The 23200-nt window shown below is 38.4% G+C and overlaps 1 protein-coding gene across 12 annotated transcripts in view; it reads right to left on the bottom strand.

Annotated features, from left to right (window-relative positions):
* DMD (dystrophin) overlaps positions 1 to 23200 on the bottom strand; it is a 2362639-nt gene that overhangs the window by 25503 nt on the left and 2313936 nt on the right. For all 12 annotated transcript variants that reach the window (XM_070783459.1, XM_070783466.1, XM_070783462.1 and 9 more), the window contains 2 exons: positions 14541 to 14784; positions 13234 to 13357 (listed from right to left, as the gene is read on the bottom strand). In XM_070783459.1, the coding sequence (XP_070639560.1) occupies positions 13234 to 13357; positions 14541 to 14784 (368 nt within the window). The remainder of the gene's footprint in view (positions 1 to 13233; positions 13358 to 14540; positions 14785 to 23200) is intronic.

The following is a 23200-nucleotide window of genomic DNA, read 5'->3' as shown; positions in this document are numbered from 1 at the left end:
CATATGCTATCTGTTTTTCTCTGTCTGATTTACTTTACTTAGTACGATCATCTCTAGGTCTATCCATGCTGCTGCACAACTTTCAAATATACAAATATAGTATCATTCACTGTAATCCCCATAGCTCATGCAGGACTAATTTATAACTGGAAGTTTGTACTTTTTGACCACTTTTCCTAACCCCCTGCATATGGCAACCACCAATCTGTTCTCTGCACCATTTTACATTTGCACCAAGGTATCACCAAGGTGATATCTCATGGTTCTGATTTGCATTTCGCTGATGATTAGTGACGTTCACCACCTTTTCGTGTACCTGCTGGCCACTGGTATATCTTCTTTGGTAAAATGTCTAATTGATCTTCTGCCCATTTTTCAGATTGTTGGTTCTATTGAGTTCTTTACAAAATCTCGATATTCTCCTACAAGATATAGGATTTGCAAATATTTTCTCCCATTCTATAGGTTGCATTTTCATTTTCCTGATGGTTTTGTTCACTGTACATGAGCTTTATATTTGATGTAGTCATTTTATTTTTTTTTTCTTGCCTTTATGTTTGGTATCAACTCAAAAAGTCATCAGCAAGATATATCACAGACCTTACCGCCTGTGTTTTCTTCTAGGATTTTCATGGTTTCGGGTCTTTTTTTTTTTTTTTTTTTAATCTCATATTTTATTTATTTTTTTAAATTTTATTTTATTTTTAAACTTTACATAATTGTATCAGGTCTTACAGTAAGTTTTTAATCCATTTTGAATTGATTTTCATGTATGGTCCAGTTTCAGTCTTTTGAATGTGGCTGTGCAGTTTTCCCATACTATTTTCTGAAGAGACTCTTCCTATTGTATGTTTTTAGCTCCTTTGTTGTAAATTAATTCCCCATATGTGTGAGGGTTATTTATGGGCCCTCTGATCTGTTCATCTGTATATCTGTCATTATGCCAAAACCACATCATTTTTACTTCTGTGCCTTTGTAATACAGTTTGAAATCAGGCAACATGAGGCCGCCTGCTTTGCTCTTTTATTTTCCTCAAGACTGCTTTGGCTATTTAGGTTCTTTTTTGTGGTTCCATACAAATTTTTGGATTTTTCATTCTCTTTACGTGGAAAATGCCATGAAACTTTGATAGAAATTGCCTTGAATCTGTAGATTGCAATGGGTGGTAAAGACATTTTAACAGCTATTCTTTCAATCCATGAGCATGAAGTATCTATTTATTTATGTTTTCAATTTCTTTCATCATTGTCTTACAGCTTTTGGTGTACAGGTTTTTCACTGCCTTAAATTTATTCTGAGGTATTTTATTCTTTTGATGCAATTATAAATGGGATTATTTTATTTCTCTTTCTCATAGTTTGTTATTAACATGTAAAAATGCAACAGATTTTTGTATATTGAGTTTTTATCCTTCAACTTTACTAAATTCATTGAGTTCTAACAGTTACTTGGTAGGGCCTTTCAGGTTTTCTTAAATATATTATGTCATTTGCAAATACAGATAAATTTACTACTTTCTTTCTGATTTGTGTGCCTTTGATTCTTTTTCTTGCCTAATTATGCTGGCTAGGACTTTCAGCATTATGTTGAACAAAAGCAGCAAGAGTATGCATTCTTGTCTTCTGATGTTAGTGGAAGCTTTCACCACTGAATATCCTATCTTTCAGCGTCCTATCTTTTTGCCTTTTCACACTGTTCATGGGGTTCTCAAGGCAAGAATACTGGAGTGGTTTGCCATTCCCTTCTCCAGTGGACCACGTTTTGTTAGAACTGTCCACCATGACCTGTCCATCTTGGGTGGCCCTACATGGCATAGCTCATAGTTTCACTGAGTTAGACAAGGCTGTGGTCCATTTTCTGGGCCCCGATGTTAACTGTGGGCTTGTCATACATGGCCTTTATTATGTTGACATGCATGCGCTCTATACCCATTTTGTTGAGAATTTTTATCGTGAATGGATGCTGAATTTTGTCAAATGCTTTTTCTTCACCTGTTGGGGTAATCATGTGATTTTTATCTTTCATTAATGTAGTATATCATATTTATTGATTTGTATATATTGAACGGGGCTTCCCAGGTGGCTCAGTGGTAAAAAATCTGCTTGCCGATGCAGGAGATGTGGGTTTGATCCCCAGGTCAGGAAGATCCCCTAGAGAAGGAAATGGCAACCCACTCCAGTATTGTTGCCTGGGAAATTCCATGGACAGAGGAGCCTGGTGGGCTATAGTCCATGGGATTGCAGAGAGTCGGATATGACTAAGCGACTAAACATATACACACACACTGAACCATCCTTGCAACACAGGGATAAATCCCCCTTGGTTATGGTGTATGATCCTTTTAATGTACTGTTGAATTTGGTTTGCTAATATTTTCTGGAGAAATTTTGCATCTGTATTCATCAGATACTGGTCTATAGTTTTGTTGTAGTGTCTTTATCTGTCTTTAGTATCAAAGTAATGCTGGCCTTGTAAAATAATTTGGGGGTGTAGTCTCAAATTTTTTTAAGTGTTTGAGAAGGATTGGTATTAATTCTTTGGTAGAAATCACCAGAGAAACCATCTGATTGTGGGCTTTTTTTGGGGGGACTTTTATTTATAGATTCAATCTCCTTTCTCATTGTTGGTCTGTTCAGATTTTGTTTCTTCATGATTCAGTCTTGGTAGGTTGCATGTTTCTAGGTATTTATCGTTTTCTTCTAGATTATCCAATTTGTTTCCATATAATTATTCTTAATAGTTCTGTGATCTTTTGTATTTCTGGTTTAAGTTGTAATATCTCTTCTTACATTTCTGATTTTATATTTGAGTTCTTTTTTTTTCTTAGTTTGTCTAAAGGTTTGTCATTTTCATTTAGCTTTTCAAAAAAGAACTAAAAATAAGCTTTTAGTTTCAATGATATTTTCCATTATCTTTTTCATCTCTATTTCTGTCCTAATCTTTCTTTCCTTCTATTAACTTTGGATCTTGTTTGTTCTTCTTTTTCTAGTTCCCTGAGGTGTAAAGTCAGGTTTTTTGTTTGAGATTTTTCTTGTTTCTTCTTGCAGGCATTTATTATTATGAACTTCCCTCTCATAACTGCTTTGCTACATCCCATAACTTTTGTATTTGCATTTGTCTCAAGGTATTTTTTATTTCTCTTTTGATTTCTTCATCAATCCATTTGCAGTTTCAGTGGTGTGTTATTAAATATTCACACATTTGTGAATTTTCCAGTTTTCTTCTTAAAATTGGTTTTTGGTTTTTATTACATGATTGTCAAAAAGATGCTGGATATGGTTTCAGTCTTCTTAAATTTATTGAGACTTGTTTTGTGGTCTAAGATATGATGTATCCTAGTGAATGTTGCCGCCTAGAAAATATTCCATGTGCACTTGAGAAGAATGTACTCTGCTGCATTTGGAAGGAATGTTCTCTAACAGCCCATCTGATCTAATGTATAGTCCCATGCTTACTTATTGATTTTCTGCCTGGGTAACCTATCCACTGATATTAAGTGAGGTATGGTTAAATCCCCTACTATTTCTGTACTGGTATCTATTTTTCCCTTCAGGTCTGTTAATATTTGCCTTATATTCACCATGTTGGGTGAAATAAATATTTACAAATGTTATAGGTCTGACTGGACTGACCTCTTTATCATTATGTAATGCCCTTTTTTGTCTCTTATTTTAGTTGTTTCAAAGTCTATTTGATATAAGTAAAGCTATCCCAGGTTTCTTTTGGTTTTTATTTCTGTGAAATATCTTTTTCCATCCCTTTCATCTTTGTGTCTTTACATCTTTTTAAAATATTTTTTTGATGTGGGCCATCTTTAAAGTTTTTATTGAATTTGTCACAATATTGTTTCCATTTTATGTTTTGTTTTTTTTTTGGCTGTGAGGCATGGCGGATCTTAGCTCCCTGACCAGGGGCTGAACCCACACCTCCTGCATTGGAAGGTAAAGTCCTAACCACTGGACTACCAGGGAAGTCCTTTTCTATGTCTTTATATCTGAAGTGAGTTTTTTTTTATAGGAAGCCTATAGCACGGTCTTATTTCCTGCTGTTTCTGTCAGAAAGGGCTTCTGTTAAATTTTATTTAAATTTCAAAGTTACAGAAAAATTCTAAGAATAGTAAAATAGTCTCCTGTATACCATTTACCTTTATTCACCAAGTGTTAATATGCTGCCATATTTGCTTTGCTTCTTTCTCTAAGGACATAGATTTGTTATTGTTGTTATTACTATTAGTGACCCATTTTCATTCCAATGTAAGGTTCAGGCCCCTTTATTCCTAAGTACTTCATCATTATCTCTTTGAACTCTTATTTTATGGAACCACACTGGCACTATATTATCATCTAGTGTGTAGACTATATTTAAATCTCACCAACTGCCTTTATAATATCCTTTATAACTATAACCAAATACATGTATGTGTAACATATATACTTATATATTTTTTCTCTGATCCAGGTCATGTATTGCATTTCTTTGTCACATGTCTTTTCTTTCTCCTTTTTATTTGGTGGGGGGCGGGGGAGAATAGTTGATTTACAGTGTTGTGCTAACTTTCTGCTGTATGGTAAAATGATTCATATTATACATAGTATCATACATATTATACATATGTATACATAATATACATAATATTATACATATATCCATTCTTTGTAAATATTCTTTCCCACTATGGTTTATCATAGTATACTAGTTATAGTTCTCTGTGCCCTACAGTAGGACTTTGTTTATCCATTCCATATATAAGAGTTTACATCTGCTAACCCTGATCTCCTCTCCCTTGGCAATCACCAGTTTATTCCCTATGTCTGAGTCTGTTTCTGTTTCATAGATAGGTTCATTTGTATCATATTTTAGATTCCACATACAAGTGATACCATATGGTATTTGTCTTTCTCTTTCTGACTTACTTCACTTAGTATGATAATCTAGAGTTACATCCACATTGCTGCAAATGACATTATTTTGTTCTTTTTTTAAGGCTGGGTAGTATTCCAATGTATATATGTGCCACATCTTCTTTATTCATTCCTCTGCTGATGGACATTTAGGTCACGTAACTGTCTTGGCTATTATGAATAATGCTGCTGTGACCATAGGGATGCATGTGTCTCTTTGGATTAGAGTTTTGTCTGGATATATGCCTAGGAGTGGGATTGCTGGGTCATGTGGTCATACTATTTTTAGTTTTCTGAGGAACCTCTATACTGTTTTCCATAGTGCCTTCACCAGCTTACATTCTTGCCAACAACAGTGTAGGCATGTTGCCTTTTCTCCACATCTTCTCTGGCATTTGTTATTTGTAGAGTTTTAATATGGCAATTCTGACCAGTGTGAGGTGATAACTCATGTAGTCTTGATTTGCATTTTTCTGATAATTAGTGATGCTGAGCATCTTTTCATGTGGCTATTGGCCATTTGTAGTTTCTTCTTTGGAGAAATGTCTATTTAGGTCTTCTGCCCACTTTTCAATTGGGTTGTTTATTATTTTTTTTTTTTGCTGTTGAGTTGTATGAGCTGTTTGTATATTTTGGAAATTAGGCCCTTATTGGCTGTATCATTTGTAAATAGTATCTCCCATTCCGTAGGCTGTCTTTTCATTTTGCTTACGGTTTCCTTTGCTGTGCAAAAGTTTTTAAGTTTGATTAGGTTCTATTTCTTTATTTCTATTGCCTTGGGAGACTGTAAGTCTTGCTTTTCAGCCATTTAGCCACTCTTATATTGTGATTGGGGGATTTAGTCCACTTAAAGTAATTTTTGATAGGTATGTACTTCAGTTCAGTTCAGTCACTCAGTCGTGTCCAACTCTTTGCGATCCCATGAATTGCAGCACACTAGGCCTCCCTGTCCATCACCAACTCCCAGAGTTCACTCAGACTCACGTCCATCGAGTCAGTGATGCCATCCAGCCATCTCATCTTCTGTCGTCCCCTTCTCCTCCTGTCCCCAATCCCTCCCAACATCAGAGTCTTTTCCAATGAGTCAACTCTTCGCATGAGGTGGCCAAAGTATTGGAGTTTCAGCTTCAGCATCATTCCCTCCAAAGAAATCCCAGGGCTGATCTCCTTCCGAATGCACTGGTTGGATCTCCTTGCAGTCCAAGGGACCCTCAAGAGTCTTCTCCAACACCACAGTTCAAAAGCATCAATTCTTTGGCGCTCAGCCTTCTTCACAGTCCAACTCTCACATCCATACATGACCACAGGAAAAACCATAGCCTTGACTAGATGGACCTTTGTTGGCCAAGTAATGTCTCTGCTTTTGAATATGCTATCTAGGTTGGTCATAACTTTCCTTCCAAGGAGTAAGCATCTTTTAATTTCATGGCTGCAGTCACTATCTGCAGTGATTTTGGAGCCCCCCAAAATAAAATCTGACACTGTTTCCACTGTTTCCCTATCTATTTCCCATGAAGTGATAGGACCAGATGCCATGATCTTCATTTTCTATATGTACTTACTGCCAGTTAAAAGATTGTTTTCTGTCTTGTGGCTCCTCTTTGCCTTTCTGCTCACTCTCTTTCTCTGTGATTTGATGACTGACTGTAGTGTCATGCTTAGAGTTCTTCCTATCGTTTGTATATAGGTTTCTGCTTTGTGGTTTCCATGAGGTTTAGATGAAACATAACAGTCTATTTTAAGATGATAATAACAAAAGTTCAAATACATTCTAAAGCTCTACATTTTCACTCTCCTCCCTATGTTATGTTTTCGGTGTCACAATTTACATGTTTTGTGTGTCCACTAACAAATTACTTTGGTAACAGTTACTTTTATCACTTTTGTCTTTTAACCTTCCTACTGAATGTACAAGCGATTAGCCATTCTGAATTTAATTATATTCTTACCTTGTGAGACTTATAATTCCATGTTTTCCTGTTACTATTTATGACCCTTTCATTCAAAGAAGTCTCTTGTACATTTCTTCTAAGGCTGGTCTAGTGGTGCTGCTTTCCTTCAGCTTTTGCTTGTCTGGATCATTCTTTCTCTTTCCCTCAATTCTGATGGACAACTTTGCTGGATAGAGTATTCTGCTTGGCAGTTTTTTTTTTAGTACTTTGAATATATCATGAAACTCCCTTCTGGCCTGTCAAGTTTCTGTTGAAAAATCTGCTGATGGATTTATGGGGTTCCCTTGTATGTAAGAAGTTGTTTTTCTCTTGTTGCTTTTAAGACTTTCTCATTGTCTTCAACGTTTGACAGTTTAATTATGATGTGTCTTGGTGTGGGAACTGTCCAGGTTTCCTGACAGTATGTCTCCTTCCTCAGGCTAAGAAAGTTTTGTGCTCCTTTCTCTCCTTTCCTTCTAGGACTCTATGTTAGGAATATTTGTTTTGTCTGCTTGATGGTGTACAATAAGTTCCTTAAGCTATCTTCTCTTTATCTTTAATTTTTTTTATTGAAATATAGTTGACTGACAATGTTGTGTTAGTTTCAGATACAGCAAAGTGATTGAGTTATATATACAAATATTCTTTTTTACATCCATCTCTCCCATTATAGGTTGTTACAGAGTATTGATAAGAGTTCCTTGTTGATCATCTATTTTATATATAGTAGTGTGTATATGTTAATCCCCAACTCCTAATTTATCCCTTCTCTCTTTAGTAACCATATAGCTACTTAAAAACTTGGTGTATTATGGATGAATTTCACTGCCCTCTTTGAGTTTGCTCATCTTTTATTCCCAATTCGTCTAGTCTGCTGCTGAATGCCTCTATTGTATTTATCAGTTCTGTTACTGTATTCATTGCTTTGTCATTTATATTTTCTGTCTTTGTTGGAACTCTCACTTTGTTTGTGCATTGTTTTCCTGACCTTGATGGGCGTCTCTGTGACCGCTGTTTTGAAATCTTTATTTGGAAAACACTGATCTCAATTTCTTTTAAGGTCATTTTTGAGGTTTTAGCTTGTTTTTTTCTATGGAACATATTTCTCTTTTCTTTTTCCCTTTGCCTTGTTTGCCTTCTGTTGGTTTCTATGCATTAGCTACAAGCTACCCCTTCCATCTTGAAGGGGTGATCTCAGGTAGGAGATGAGCCTGATTTTTCAGCTCTGCCCAACCTCTTGATCATCTCTGAAACTCTCGGGATTGTCCAAGGAGGCTTTTTTGTTCTTAGTGCCTCTGTAGTTGAGGGTATGCCCAGACCTGTCAGTGTTCCAACGGGGAGGAGGATTTCAGTCAGCACTTAGATGCAAGATGAGTGGAAGACTGAGCCTCCGGCAACAGCTTTTAAAGTATGTAAACAGACCTCTTTTAGGGAAAGACTGGGAGACGTAAGTTTCTGTATGCTCCCTCTGCACTGAGCTCTGTGAAGATAGCTAGCTATTTAAAAACTGCTGTGTGTTTTTTTTTTTTTTTTCTTTCTTTCTTTTGGTATGCTACCATTTCACTGAGCTGTGAACATAACCCCCCCACTGACTACCAGAACAGCAGATATGTGCACAAGCTCCTTTACGGGAGATACCAATGACCTGGAGCGAGGCAGGAGTGGTCAGATGGCACTAGCTGGCCTACATCATCTCTGGATAGTATGGAAGTCAGTCCCTGGAGTGTTACATTAGAAGCCTGCCTCTTCAGGCTGAGGCTTTTAAGATATAAACAAATGAGCCTCTTTCATGGAAAGACTGGGTGCATTCCAGCCTGTTGCCTTTATGCTGTGCAGCTGGACAGGGGCAGTGTTAGGCATGGTGAGTCCCCATGAGCCCTGTAAGTACTGTCTCTTTATTCACTCTGGCTTTCTAGACTTTATGGATGCTAAATGTTTGGGGAGCCCATCTCTCAGGTAGAAGGACATATTAAGAGCTGGGACTCAAACCTTTACTACTCAGAGAGAAGCTAATAGTTGTGATTTCCTTCCTGGCTGTGTGTCACCATAACTGGGATGGGGTTCACAGCAAGACTGTGGCTCAGACACTCCTATGTTGTTTTAAATTAGTTTCTATTGGAGTAGAGTTGCGTTACAATGTTCTTAACTTCAGGTATACAGAAAAGTGAATCAGTTATACATCCATCCACTCTTTTTTAGATTCTTTTCCCACATAGGTCATTACAGAGTACTGGGTAGAATTCCCTGTGCTATACAGTAAGTCCTTATGATCTGTTTTATATACAGTAGTGTATATGTGTCAGTCCCAATCTCCCAACTCCCCTGGTAACCGTTAGTTTTGTTTTCTACATCTCCTAGTGCTGGATGTGGGCTTTTTTGTTTGTCCATTGTTTATGTACAGGACTCACTCAGCTATTTCCTAAGTGTCTTTGAGAGGGAACTACTCAGTGTGTAGTTGTTGTAGATTCCGTGTTTGTGTGCAAGGAGGGAAGTTCAGGATCTTATGTTGTCATCTTGATCCAGAAACTCCAGTGAAACTTCCTCAGTGTGTAAATCATTCTGTATCTATATAATGGTGTACTGCACTTGACTTTAAAAATATTCATTCAAGAAGCATTTCACTGAATGCTTGTTGCATAAAAGGTGATCAATTGGCAAAGAAAATGAGCAAGACTTAGTCTTTGCTTTTAAGGAAGTTAAGTACTTAACTAGGGAGAAAAAAATGAGTTGTACAGGAAGGTGGATTTTGAATATCATGGTAAGGAATAAAGTGGAAGGAAAGAGAGAAAGAAGGAAGAATTTAGTACCTTGCTTATGATGACAGTATCATGTTGTTCAGTCATGTCCAACTCTTTGCGACCCAATGGACTGTAGCCCACCAGGCTCCTCTGTCCATGGGCTTCTCTAGGCAAGAATACTGGAGTGGCATGCCATTTCCTCCTCCAGGGGAACTTCCCTACCCAGGGACTGAGCCCATGTCTCCTGCATTGGCAGGCGGGATTCTTTACCACTGAGCCACCAGGGAAGCCCATGGGTGTGTGTGTGTGTGTGCGTATATATACATATATGCACGTGCACACACACACACGCTCAAATTTATCAAGATGTATACATTAAAAATACATCTTTCCCTGCACTCCCCAAAGCTTATTAACCCCTTAACTGTCTCCCAGGGTGTGTGGGGAGTATGTGTGTGCATCTGTTTGTGTGTGTATGCATGTTCTTGCACATGAGAGATGCCTGGGCTGTCTCTGCTACATGTACATAGGGCCATTGGATCTTTATTTTTGATTAATTTGTTCTGATTTTTTGGTTTGTTTTTTAAGGGACTGTAATGAACAAATGTCAGGACACCCAATGCCAAATAAAGATATTGTATTAAAAAAAATACATCTTTATCATTTATACCTGAATGAAGCTAAAAAAGGCAGGTAGGTAAAGGAAGAAAATGCGGAAAACTGGTACCTCTATACAGTTTAGAAAGTGGGAGAGATGTTCTGGAGGCTGATCATGATTTCAGAGTGTGTTCTATTTTTATCTGGTTTTATCCATAACATACTCACGAGAGAGGTCTACCTGGCAATCTTGAGAAAAAGCCTTGAAGTAATGTGCTGAGGACACAGCATCACCTATGTGATAATCTGGCATAAGATACTTAGCCTGAATCCAGCTGGGAGTAAACAAGCAGGCAAATCCCCAATGAGAAACATCCTACACAACAATTGGCCTGACCTCTTCTGAAATGCCAGTGTCCTGCAACATCTGAAGAGGCTGGGCGAGTGTTCTAGATTAGAGGAAACTCAAGAGACATGACAACTAGATGCCAAGGGTGACCTTTCATTGGCTTCTAAATGAAAAAGATAAAAAGCTATTAATAGAAAGGATATTATTGGCAGAATGTGGGATATCTGAATCTAAATTATATATTAGATAATAGTGGCATATCAGTGTTAATTTCCTGAGTGTGACTATGTAAGAAAAGATTTTTCACCTTGGAGGATACATGTTAAAATGTTTAGGGGTGAAATGTTACTATGTATGAAATATAGTCATTCAATGAGTAAAACTATACATGCACAGAAAACAGGAATATATATAGTATATACACACATACACACAGACACAAAGATGTCAACATAAATAAATACAGCAAATTGGCAAAACGTTGACTAAATTGCAATTCTGCCCTAAGTTTGAAGTTGTTCTAAGCAGTAAAGGAACCTTTTAACATTGTTTAAACAAAATACAAAACGTTCTTTAAAAAGAATGACTGGGTACAAGTTAAGGAGTCAGAGATAAGTTGTTGGGAAGACAGACTTCGTCCATTTCTATTTGTCTTATTTGAAAACATAATGTGAACTTCATAGCACACCATCCCATTAAAAAAAATGTATAGAATGCCCACATGGTACACAGAGACTTACATTTGCTAAGTATGTCATGGTTTGAGGAAACACTCCAACTCATTAGATAGATCACCTAGTATGACTTCACCTGTACTTCTCTTTACAGAGTCCTGGGGTTATATATTGGCATTCTACCAGAGTATGGTTCAGCAAATCCCAGCCTTATCACACCTTGGAGCTTCAAAGCATGAGGATACACACTGCATTTATTTTAACACATGTGCATCTTTCAAGAAGAGGGTCTTTCCCTGCCCCTTCTTTACAGTGAGGACTCAATGGACATGAATTTGAGAAAATTCAGGGAGATAGTGAAGGACAGGGGAGCCTGGTGTGCTGCAGTCCATGTGTTCACAAAGAGTTGACACGACTTAGCAAATGAACAACAACAGTGGGGGGGGGGATCACCTCTCATTCAGTCTCTTCAGAGAACAAACTCACTAACAATAGAGCTTATCCATTGACACTGGCAAGTTATCTCTTAGCCTAACTCAGCCACTGGCAAATGCACTGCTGTCCTTGTATTTGGGTCTGCCATGATTCTCCGAGCTCCACAAATCATCAGGCCCACAGCCTGAGGTGTACTTTAATTTGGGTGCTTTCATAGGCATGCTGCCTCAGGGCTCATGGTGACAGGTCTAAATAATTAATACTTCTAAGCACCCAGGGGTTTGTATCTCACCTCTCAAATATGTGACTTAGCTTCTCAGGCTGGGCTTACTTCAAAAAAGGAGAAAATCCTGCAGTAGGAAATAATAAGACATACTAAAACTCCATTGTTTTGGGAATGTAAGGACTTTAAAAAGGCATATGTTTTCAGATGCTGAGCTATTGCTTACATTCCCAACAGTCAATTAGCTCGATTCAGATCTCAGATGGAGGCAAGAGCAGCCGATGCCCTAAATCACTGAGGTGTGGCAAAGCTGGGAAAACAACTTCAAACATCTCCTCTTCCTTCACAAAAGAAATGAAAGCTGGCTTTTATTTATGGAGTTAGCTGCTTCACTTTTTGGTCTTAACGTTCCTTCTCAGTCTGGAGAATATGACTTGATGTGTCTACACCTTCCAACACTACTCCCCCATCAACTAAATGGAGGTCCTCCCCAAGGCCCTGAAACCAAGCACCTTTGTTATATTTCTCCTCTCACACCTTTCAGCTCCCCATTCTGTGAGGTTCACTCTCAAATCCAGACTGCCCTTTTACCACCTCCTCAAAGACAGTGTCTCCACCTTCAAAAGGATCACCATCTTCTTCCAACCAAGTCCTCTCCCCTCCTTTCCTTACATTTTCTAGTAAGTCCCCTGGTCTTGGGTACTCTATTTTCAAATAAGTCACAGTCATCTCCTCCTATCCCATCCCAGACATCTCTTAAGCATCCTCAGAAGTCCCATAACTTGGCCTCTGTGACTGCCTTCTCACTAGTCTTTCAAACTATAGAAGTTTTACCCTGGGACAGATAAAGCTGCCAGAGTGCATCTTTGTAGCTATCTCTTACCTGCTAAATGATGCTCAGTGGCTCTGTGACACCGACCAAACACCTCTGCCCAGTATTCACATCACTGTGTTGTGAGCCTCACCTTCCTCTGCAGCCTTACTTTCCCCCACTCCTGCTGGGATCCTATCTTTCTAATGTCTGGAACCCTGGCTCTTTCCTGCCCTTGGCCTTCATCTCTCCATCTTCAACAAATGCTCAGTTCCTCCTCTGTCCTTCAAAACCCTTCACAGATATCAATTCATCAAAAATCCTTCTCAGATCTCCTAAATGACTGAAACTTTAATACCACAAGGCCCTACTCTAGTAACTGAACAGCCAGACCTTAGAGGGTAAGGGGACTGTGTCTTTCATCTCTGTACCCCCAAGGCATTCATGACAACCTCTGGTCCATAGCTGATATTAAATAATTGAGCAGACAATTTAAAAGTTGCTGCAAATAGTTCATCATTTCCAGACCTTAAGAGATGACAAAATCCAGGAGTAGCTAAGACGGACACTTACCCATGGATTCTGAAGTTTGACTGCCAACCACCCGGAGCAGCATAGGCTGGCTGCTGTCTGACCTCTGAAGAGAGGTAGAAGGAGAGGACACCGTTGTGCCATTCACCTTGGCCTCGGCCTGGGGCTAAGGCATCCAAAGAAAATAGAATTATTTTTCATAATAAACACTCAAACAAATACATAAATATAAACCCATTATAGACACTCAAGACTCTGAAATTATGATTTTTCCTACTTAGAAATCTCCCACAAACAGTTAAGTTTGGGAAATTTCACAGTTGATAAGGTCCATGGATACTGTCTTTGTACCTGAATCATACCCCCTTAAAAGTTTGAAAGACAGTACAGCTACAGTGGAATAAGATATAGAAAATCATTACACTAACTGAAAGATGTAGAAGGTCATGTGAGAATGTTGAAATCATGTGAAGTGAAAGTGAAAGTCGCTCAGTCATGTCCAACCCTTTGTGACCCCATGGACTATATAGTCCATGTGATTCTTGAGGCTAGAATACTGGAGTGGGTAGCCTTTCCTTTCTCCAGGGGATCTTCCCAACCCAGGGATCAAACCCAGGTCTCCTGCATTGCAGGCGGATTCTTTACCAGCTGAACCACAAGAGAAGCCCAAGAATACTAGAGTGGGTAGCCTATCCCTTCTCCAGTGGATCTTCCCGACCCAGGAATTAAACTGGGGTCTCCTGTGTTGCAGGTGAATTCTTTACCAACTGAGCTACCAGGGAAGCCCAAATGAGACCATAAAAATGTAATGGAAAATTCACACTTTTGTGAAGTATTATGCAATAAGATGGAGAGACCATATCTCAAAATTTATAATTCCCAGAAAGCCAGGACTATGTGCAGGGAAGGGTCTTCTACAACGCAATATCCTGCTACATTTTCAACAGCCACTTAAATTATGTTTTAGGGATTATCAAAAGAAACCAAAGGCATACCACAAAATAAGAGTAACTGCAAAAAAGAGAGCTCCTGATTTTCAAGAGGTAAAAATTTCACTTTCGGATACCAGTAGAAACCTTTCTGCATTTTTTTCCCAAGATGAATTTTAAATTGGTCAAATAAAACACATTTTCATAGAACACAATCTGGAAGCAACATAAAACAACATGCTCATTTCGTTCCTATTCTTATATCCCTTGCTATCTAGCACTTGGCGAAGCACACACTGAATAATGACCAAATCAATGTTTGCTGCCTTTCTGAAAAGGACTGAGAGTTCTAGTTCTTAGTTGTAAGTGGGGAAAGTGGATTTTTGTAAAGATCCCATGTTAGAGAGAGGGGTGTCTCACTTGCTCCAGCAGCTGCCTGAGCCTGTGTAACTGGGACTCCAGCTGTTTATTGTGGTCTTCCAGGATTTGCATCCTGGCTTCCAGGCGGCCTTTGTGTTGACGCAGTAGCTTGGCCTCAGCAATGAGCTCAGCATCCCGGGGACTCTGTGGCGAGGTGGGCATCATCTCAGGAGGGGACGGCAGTGGGGACAGGCCTTTATGTTCATGCTGCTCCTTGAGACGATCATATTCAGCCTGCAGATTCCTATTTGGCATCAAAGAAGTGGGGGGAAAAAACAAGGGAAAAAACAAGAAAAAGGAAGTTGAATATCATCACCACATTTCTTACACTAATGGCAGAGAGATATATCTGACCGCCACCAAACACAATAGCAAGCAAAAGAGAGGCACTTAATGAATGGTTTTTATGATGACAATTTTAGCAATGCTTAAAGAAAAAAACAAAAAAACAAAATAAAGTTTGAAGCGTCTGCCTGGTGTGTGTGAGGGGAGATGCTTTTCAATCTTCTATACTTAAAAGCCTTGTGAGTGCTATGTTTACATAATTAAGCAGCAAAGGAGTTAATCATTGTGTAAATATTGCCTTAGAATGTCATCGGATTATAATTCTTCTACTTCTATTGACACTTGGGTTTGCTTAAACAAATGATCAAATATTTTCAACAGCGTGGTAGAAGAACATAGTAAGAGTGTACCCATGTACCCACCATGGTGCTTTAATATACTTAACATATGCCATATTTTCTTCAAAATTTTGAAGAAATAAAATATGACAGTTACAGCAGAAGCTTCCCCACAAGTTCTCCTTATTGTTATCAGTCCCCTGCTCACCACTACCCCTAAGGAGACAAAGCCATCCTGAGTTCCATGTCCAGCATTACCATGATATCCCCATTACTAGGTTGAACTTAATAAAGATGGTGATATTCAGCTTTTTTAAACCTACATAAATGGCCGTTTCATGCGATTCAATCTAATAGCATTATTTAACATAGCATGTTCTTAAACTTTAAGAACTTTGTTGAAGCATATACATCCCATTCTAAGAGCTGCTTTTTGCCTTCAACATTCTTTTGCAGCTTGAATATGCCATCCACATTCTCCTGTCAAAGATCATTTAGGTTGTTCCCAACTTTTCCCAATACAAACAGCGATACAACGAACTTCCTTCTACCTGTCTCCTTGAATACTTGTTTGAAAGAGTCTTTACAGAATATATGTAGATGTAAAATTGTTGGGTTCTAGCACCACCATCAACGTTGCCACAGATCACCAAACTGCTCTCCTAAATGTTTTTATACCAATTCGCTCTCCCACCATCAGTGAGTGAGGTTTTCCATTTGGCCACATCTTCAACAAATCCTTGGTGTTACCAAACATGTAAGTTTCAGGTGATGGGTACATTTTATTGGTGAGGCTGACCTCTTTTTTTTGGCTGTGCCACACAGCTCATGGGATCTCAGTTCCCTGACCAGGGATCAAACCCGCACCCTTGGCAGTGAAAGCACAGAATCTTTGGATGGCCAGGGAATTCCTAGGGGATGAACGTCTTTCATCTTAGTTGGCTTTTAATGTTTCCGTAGCTGTTTCCCTACTGGCTTGTCTTTTTCTTATGCAAATTCTGGATATGTTCTAGATGCTTATTTATTGCCAATTATAGCATAGCAAATACTATCTCTTAGCACAGCTAATTTTGACTTTTACTCTTGGCATCCTATTATACAACAATTTTTCATTTCAAAACATTTCTCCATGTTTTCTGAGTGTCATGTTTTAAGAAAATCTCCTGTACACCTACATTTTAGAGTTTACAACTCTGTTTTTCACATTTACAACTTAACCCAGAATCTTTTGTTTGGTGTGAACATGAAATCTAACTTGACTCCCCCTGACATAGATAACTTATTAAGCCAGCCCTGTGCCTTGTATAGGCCACCTTTCCCTGACTCCCACTGATTTCAATGGCATTTTTATAGTCCATTGAGCACACATAAATACACAAGTGTGCTTCAGAGGTCTCTATTCTCTGTGGTTGGTTTACTATTTGTGTGTCCCTGTGCAAATTCCACACCTTGGCTGTGAATATCTTGTGATCTGGTAGGCCTGCTCACTCCCACTCTGTTCTGCCATAAAATTGTCTTGGCTCTTCATATCTCTTTGATCATCTCTATGATTTTAGAGTCAAGATTTCCTATTCCAGGAAAATCCTTGTTGATATTTAGCGTTTGAGTGACACTGACTGTATGGAATAAAATGGAAACAGCTGACTTTGCATTATTGAGTCTTTACATCAGGGCTGTGGTTAAGCTCTTCAGTTACCCCAGGCGCCTTTTATGTCAAATAATCTCCTATAACTTAATGTGTTTTTCCCCTAGCTTTTAAGTTGAATACTTAAGTCCTTTCTTTTTATGTTTTTTAATAGAGACATTTAGGGGTATGGGTTTCCTTCTTGCTTTCAAATTGTTGAGAATACCAACAGAGGGCACTTCTGTTATTTGGTACCTAGCAAATGATTAGAACTCTTGGTATCCTTCTTCCAGTTATAATGAACACCAAAATAGGATGGTAGATTTCTATTGTTCACAGATGTTATTTCATTGGGTTAGAGAATGTCCTAGCTACAAAGGTGGAAGATCTCTATCAATGAGAAAGGACAGGAGAAGAAGTAGTGAGCAGTCAAGAAGAGTTTTTACCTTGTCCAGTTGGAGGAGGAAAAATAATCTTATGATCAGGCTTCCTGTTATGTGTGTGTGCTCAATCGTGTCTGACTCTTTGCAACCCCATGGACTGTAGCCTGCCAGGCTTCTCTGTCCATGGGATTTCTCAGGCAAGAATACTGGAGCATGTTGCCATTTCCTACTCCAGGGGATCTTCCCAACCCAGGGATCAAACCTGTGTCTCCAGAGGCTCTTGTTTTGCAAGAGGGTTTTTCCTCTTAGGAAAATGTTTTCTGTTGCTCCATACCTGGAATGAACGTTCCTCAGGAATGGCACATCTTCCAGAACGTCCAGTTTCAAAATGCTGGACCTCCATACCAAAGAAGATTTTATTTCAATCCAATTTAATCTCTTTTTTTGTTTTTGTTTGAAGTTCTACCCAGGGAAGAACCCTAGAGGAGGGCATGGCAACCCACTCAAGTATTCTTGCTGGGAGAATCCCATGAACAGAGGAGCCTGGTGGGCTACAGTCCATAGGGTCACAAAGAGTCAGGACACGACTGAAGTGACTTAGCATGCACAAAGATCTACCCTATACCTAATGTTACCAGTTTTCCAGGAATCTGTTTCAAGTAATACAGGGAAATCAGTCAATGATCTTTTTCATTTACAGGAATATACTCTATTTGTATTGACTGAAATTCTGTCTGCTGTCAGTCTTCACAGAGAGTTATCATGTAGTTTGTTTCCTAGCAATCTGCTTTGACAAAGCAGTAATAAGAAGAAATTCATCAAAATAAGTTTACCCTTAGCTAGGTTCTGTACATAGGTCCTCTGGGTATAAGCCAACACAAGTAGTTCATGTTAATTAAATCCAATTTCTGGCCACTTAATTGACAATCATCTAAATGTTTCTGTGAACTTGAAGCATCATCCACTCTTCAGAGGGTTTCATTTCATAGAAATTATTATCTATGTTTTTCTGCTTGAAGTATCCGCTAAAAGAAATCCACCTTCATTGAAATGTCCCAACTGATAACACCTTTTTATATGCAGAATCCTATTCAAAACTCTTTCTACCAGAGTGGGTCATCCACAATGACCTTTTTGAAAACATTGCTTTTAGACATGGGCTTCAGAATAGTACAACAAACGACTACCGTCTTACCACTTATTTCTCACACAGTTATCTACCTTTTCCAGAGAGGTGTTTGTTTGGGCCTAGTTTTCCATGAAGCTCTCCTTTAATGAGTTATTTATAAGCGCCCTTGTTCAGAAACCACGGTTTAATATATACAACATACTGCATTTCTGTTTTTATGTTTTCCAGTAAAAAACAGAGAGAACTCATTTGAATCAGTCAGGACTTCCCAAAGCTGAGCTGTAAAGAATACCAATTGCTCTACACAGGCCTTTCTTGCCTTCCCAGATGTTTGAAATTTCTCTCAGGAGACCGTTTCCTTAAAGACACACATCATTCTTCAGTTCTGGAAGATTCTTGGTGGTTATTGCTTCTCTGCCATTTCCTCCCTTCTCTTCTTCTGAACCTTGTACTAGGTATATTTTACAGCCTTATGGTCCATTCCCTATCTTTCTTAATTGCTTATTTATATTTATCTGTTTTTCTTACTGCTTTGTATAGTGAAGTCCTCAGAATCATCTCTTTTCAATTCCTTACTTCCTCTGGGTCCAGCCTAGTTTACCATATCTATTGAGTTCAGGGGGAAGATCCCCTGGAGGAGGGCATGGCAACCCACTCCAGTATTCTTGCCTGGAGAATCACATAGACAGAGGAGCCTGGCGGGCTCCAGTGCATGAGGTCGCAAAGAGCTGGACATGACTGAGTGATCAACACTTCAACTTTTTCACATAAGTATGTGTATGTCTCCCTCCATGTGTGTTTTGGCAGGACCCTGATTTCAAATTTCTGGCTCTGTGCCCCGAGCTGGTGAGAATTCTGTTGTTTAGTCACTAAGTCGTGTCTGACTCTGCATTTTAATTACTGCTATTCCAACAGGAGTTGAAAGTTTATTGACTAAGCCCCACATACTACTGCCCAGCCCACCATTTCTGGTCCACAGAGATGTTCATCTTGTTTTAAAGCATAGTTATGACTTTTTAATTTTTTTCACTCCATATATTACCTACCACTGGAAAAATAGAAGGAGCAGAAGACGCCGCCTCAAAGCAAAAGCTAACATTATATTAATCAGAAAGCTACCAGGATGTGTTGATTTTATAAGTGTCTGATCAAGGTTTCCTCAGCACTCATTCAAATCTAAATTTACCACAGCAGGGTCCAATGAACCAAACAAGTACCTTCTCCTAAACAAATATGTGGCACACATAAAACTTCTATTAAGCTGAATAACAGGTCTGATTTTGAAAGAATACTTTTTTCCCCTGAAGTTCTGAGGCAGGACAAGTTATAATGGCAAAGGTTAAAAAAGCCAGAAATAGCTCAAAAGGAGGTATGTTTGCCAGAAACCAAGTAAAACATGAAGTTTTTCGAGTCTAAATTCTCTTTTACAGGTATTTATACATTTTCAAGATTACCAAGAAAAACCGATGTTCAAAGAGTTGAATTAGAGATAACTTTTACTATACATTTCCTAATAAATGTGGTCATGGTTACAGAGTGGTTTTAGGGGTTGGGAAATATTTATAAGGGCTAAAGGGCTTAAGTCATTTTCTTATATTTAAAAACATCTATGTCAGTACCCTTTAAAGTATATCATAATGCTACATTTTTTTGGATACAGTATTTATAAAGCACATAGGTGATATAGCATTCCCATAAAAGATCAATGAGATACCACTGTTCCAAGGTGACTCATTTTAAACCTTAACCACAAGTATACAATCTACTCATTTTAACAGTTGGCGGTCGATTTGTATTATTACTGATATATATTTTGCTTTTCTTGAAGTTATACATGCACATTTCACTCCTATTGACTCTCTAATTGTTGGAAGGTATTTGTGGAGTCATTTCAACATAGATGAATGTATGTCAGGAATCAGATGCCGACTCCACAGAGAATCTATTTAGGCTCCTGATTATCTTGTAAATTATATTTCTCTGGTATCCCTAAAGAACACTAATTCAAATTCACTTCACATGGTTTCTGTCACCACAATTTCTTCCTGCAGCCAGTCATGCTAAAAAAAAAAAAAAAAAAAGTCTGCCATTTATTATTAATTTATTCTCCACAGAGTTTAAAAAAATCCCTCCATTCTACAACTATGTAGCTCTATCTGATTAATTTTATGTCATCATGTGTATAAATGTGGTGGTCCAGATACAAATTTGCATTAAATTTTTTTTTCCTAACTAGCTAATGGATATAAGAGACAGAAAAGAGAGAAATCAAATTGGCTTTACCTCCACGTGCTGAAAACATGAAAGCATCCAGCCCCTCTGGCAATCATAACTAGCTCTCTGCTAGTTGCAATAAAGAACATTACAACAATCTTTGTGTAATTTCTATTAATTTATTGCTGTCAATCAAGTGTTTTCAGTGCAGGTCATGTACTCTTTAAATAGAACCTCCTTACTGTAATTAAATACTTGTATGAAGATCACTTTTCAGTGATCATAGTCTTAACAGTCTTATACATCCAACTGTATATCAAAGCATGAGCACACATAACATCTATTTCATAAAGCGAGAACAACTACAAAGGTTTGCCTCTAAAAAGATTAGGTCCAGAGAAATCCAGCTTTACCCTCGTATAGTATTAAAAGCTGCTAAATCATATCCACCAATGTGGATTTGGGTACATGTAGTAAATCACACAGAACTACTATGGCAATTATAAATCCGGCAAATTAGCAGTTTCTAAAAAAAAAAAAAGGCAAAGACACATTTCATAAGCATGAGGTATTTTAAAAACTGGAAATTGCACAGAGCCTTTTTCAATTATAGTTGAAATATTTAAAGCTATACTGTAAAGTTTTATCAAACACAAAGTCAAAAATACCCCTAAACCAGAGAAAAAGAGACATTAATATGCCTTGGCACTACCAGTGTTAATTAAGGAGCCGCTCACAGGGTGGGAAGTAGAAATATGCATATTTTAGGTTTGCCTTAAGCAAAACAGTAAAAATGGCAGGAACCCCCCAGGCTCTTGTTTCCAATCCTTCTCTCAGCATTGTCCCCTTGTAATGCATTCAGAGCTCTTCATTTCCAACCCCTTTCTACTGAATAAACCTTAGTGGGATTTTATAATCGTACCATTTCTTCCAGTGATATCTGCATTGAAACACAATATTGAATCAAGTAAAGAAATGTGAGATAATTTTTCTTTGGGCACACTGTCTTTTTGGTCCCTTTTGCAACCTATGGCTGAGGCGGGAATTAGAAGAGGGCTTGAGAGAATGGTTTGGGAGTCAGAAAGACCTTGATTCAAAGCCAGGCTATGCCAACTGCTGAGGCTAGAAAACTGCCCTAAGCTCTTACCATGTCAGGAGGCTCAGTGGGCCAGTGCAGTCTACAGTCTCTATGTACAGCTCTGTTAGAACCAGGCCTGGCTCATTCTAAGTATTCATAATTATTATGACTTCTTTCTCCCTATATTGTCTACTCTGTGGATTTGCAAACTTTGGTGTGTTGAAAGCTACTTACCAAAAAGTGAAGTCGCTCATTTGTGTCCGATTCTTTGCGACCCCATGGACTGTAGCCTGCCTGGCTCCTCCCTCCATGGGATTCTCCAGGCAAGAATACTGGAGTGGGTTGCCATTGCCTTCTCCAGGGGATCTTCCTGGCCCAGGGTTCGAACCTGGGTCTCCCACATTGCAGGCAGACTCTTTACCATCTGAGCTGCCAGGGAAATCCCTACTTACCAAAAGAAAGCACTTAAACTATCTGAAAGAACAGCAATCTAGTAAAACCTACTGAGCTTGGCACTATATATATATATATATATATATATACATACACATATATACATACACACACACACACACACACATATATATACATATACACACACACACACACACACATATATATATATATATCACTCACACACACACACACACACACACACACATATATACATGCTTCCCTGGTGGCTCATCTAAAGAACCCGCCTGCCAATGCAGGAGACGAAGGTTTGATAGCTGGGTCAGGAAGATCCCCTGGAGAAGGCAATGGCAACCCATTCTAGTATTCTTGCCTGGGAAATCCCATGGATGGAGGAGCCAGGCAGGCTATACAGTCCATGGGGTTGCAAAGAGTCGGACACGACTGAACAACTAAAGAACAACACACTCGCTCTTTATATATATAGGTTAGCTTGAGAACACTTACAAGTTGATTCATCATATTTTCTTTAATTCTAGTCCCCCCCCCATCACTATAGTAGCTACCCCCAGAATCTGGTAATTACTCTATATTTTCCATCATCTTTGCTGTAGTAAAGTGTATCACAGCTGACCATCTGGGCAAAATAAAATCACTAAGCTAAGATCACTAGGATGAGATTTCCTCAGATGTGACCAAATTTGCTGGGCATGTGACCACATGATAAAACTTTACCCATAGATTATTGTAATAAACTGTTCAGACCAAATTTACAGGGTTAATATATTTAGATATACTCTATTCTCAGGAGTTGTCCTTGACATAGCAATCTATATCTTGCTCAAGCTCCATGAGACAGAACCTGACAGTATTAATTGACTCTAGTTTGCTTTTATCTTCAATGACTGAGATTTTTTTCAAATTTGATCAAATTCCTGATCAAGGACTAACACAGTATTATCTAAGAATAAGTGTATTAATCAGAGGTTCAAAACAAGAAGAGTTCATTTTTAAAAATCCCATTATACTTAGAAATAAGGTAGACAGACAAAACCCAAGACGAGTATGACAGTGACTAGTTTTAACCATCCAAAAAGCATGCTAAGATGGGAAAGGTTTTAGAAGTGAGGAAGTCTGGTCTCCAGGAATAGTACCATTGGGAAAAGTGTGTTTCAATTTTCAAACATATATAGTA

This window comes from Bos indicus, chromosome X, assembly GCF_029378745.1.
Source record: "Bos indicus isolate NIAB-ARS_2022 breed Sahiwal x Tharparkar chromosome X, NIAB-ARS_B.indTharparkar_mat_pri_1.0, whole genome shotgun sequence".
Lineage (NCBI taxonomy): Eukaryota > Metazoa > Chordata > Mammalia > Artiodactyla > Bovidae > Bos > Bos indicus.
The sequence above is the reverse complement of the archived record's forward strand: the minus strand, read 5'-3'. Positions and strand labels throughout refer to the sequence as shown.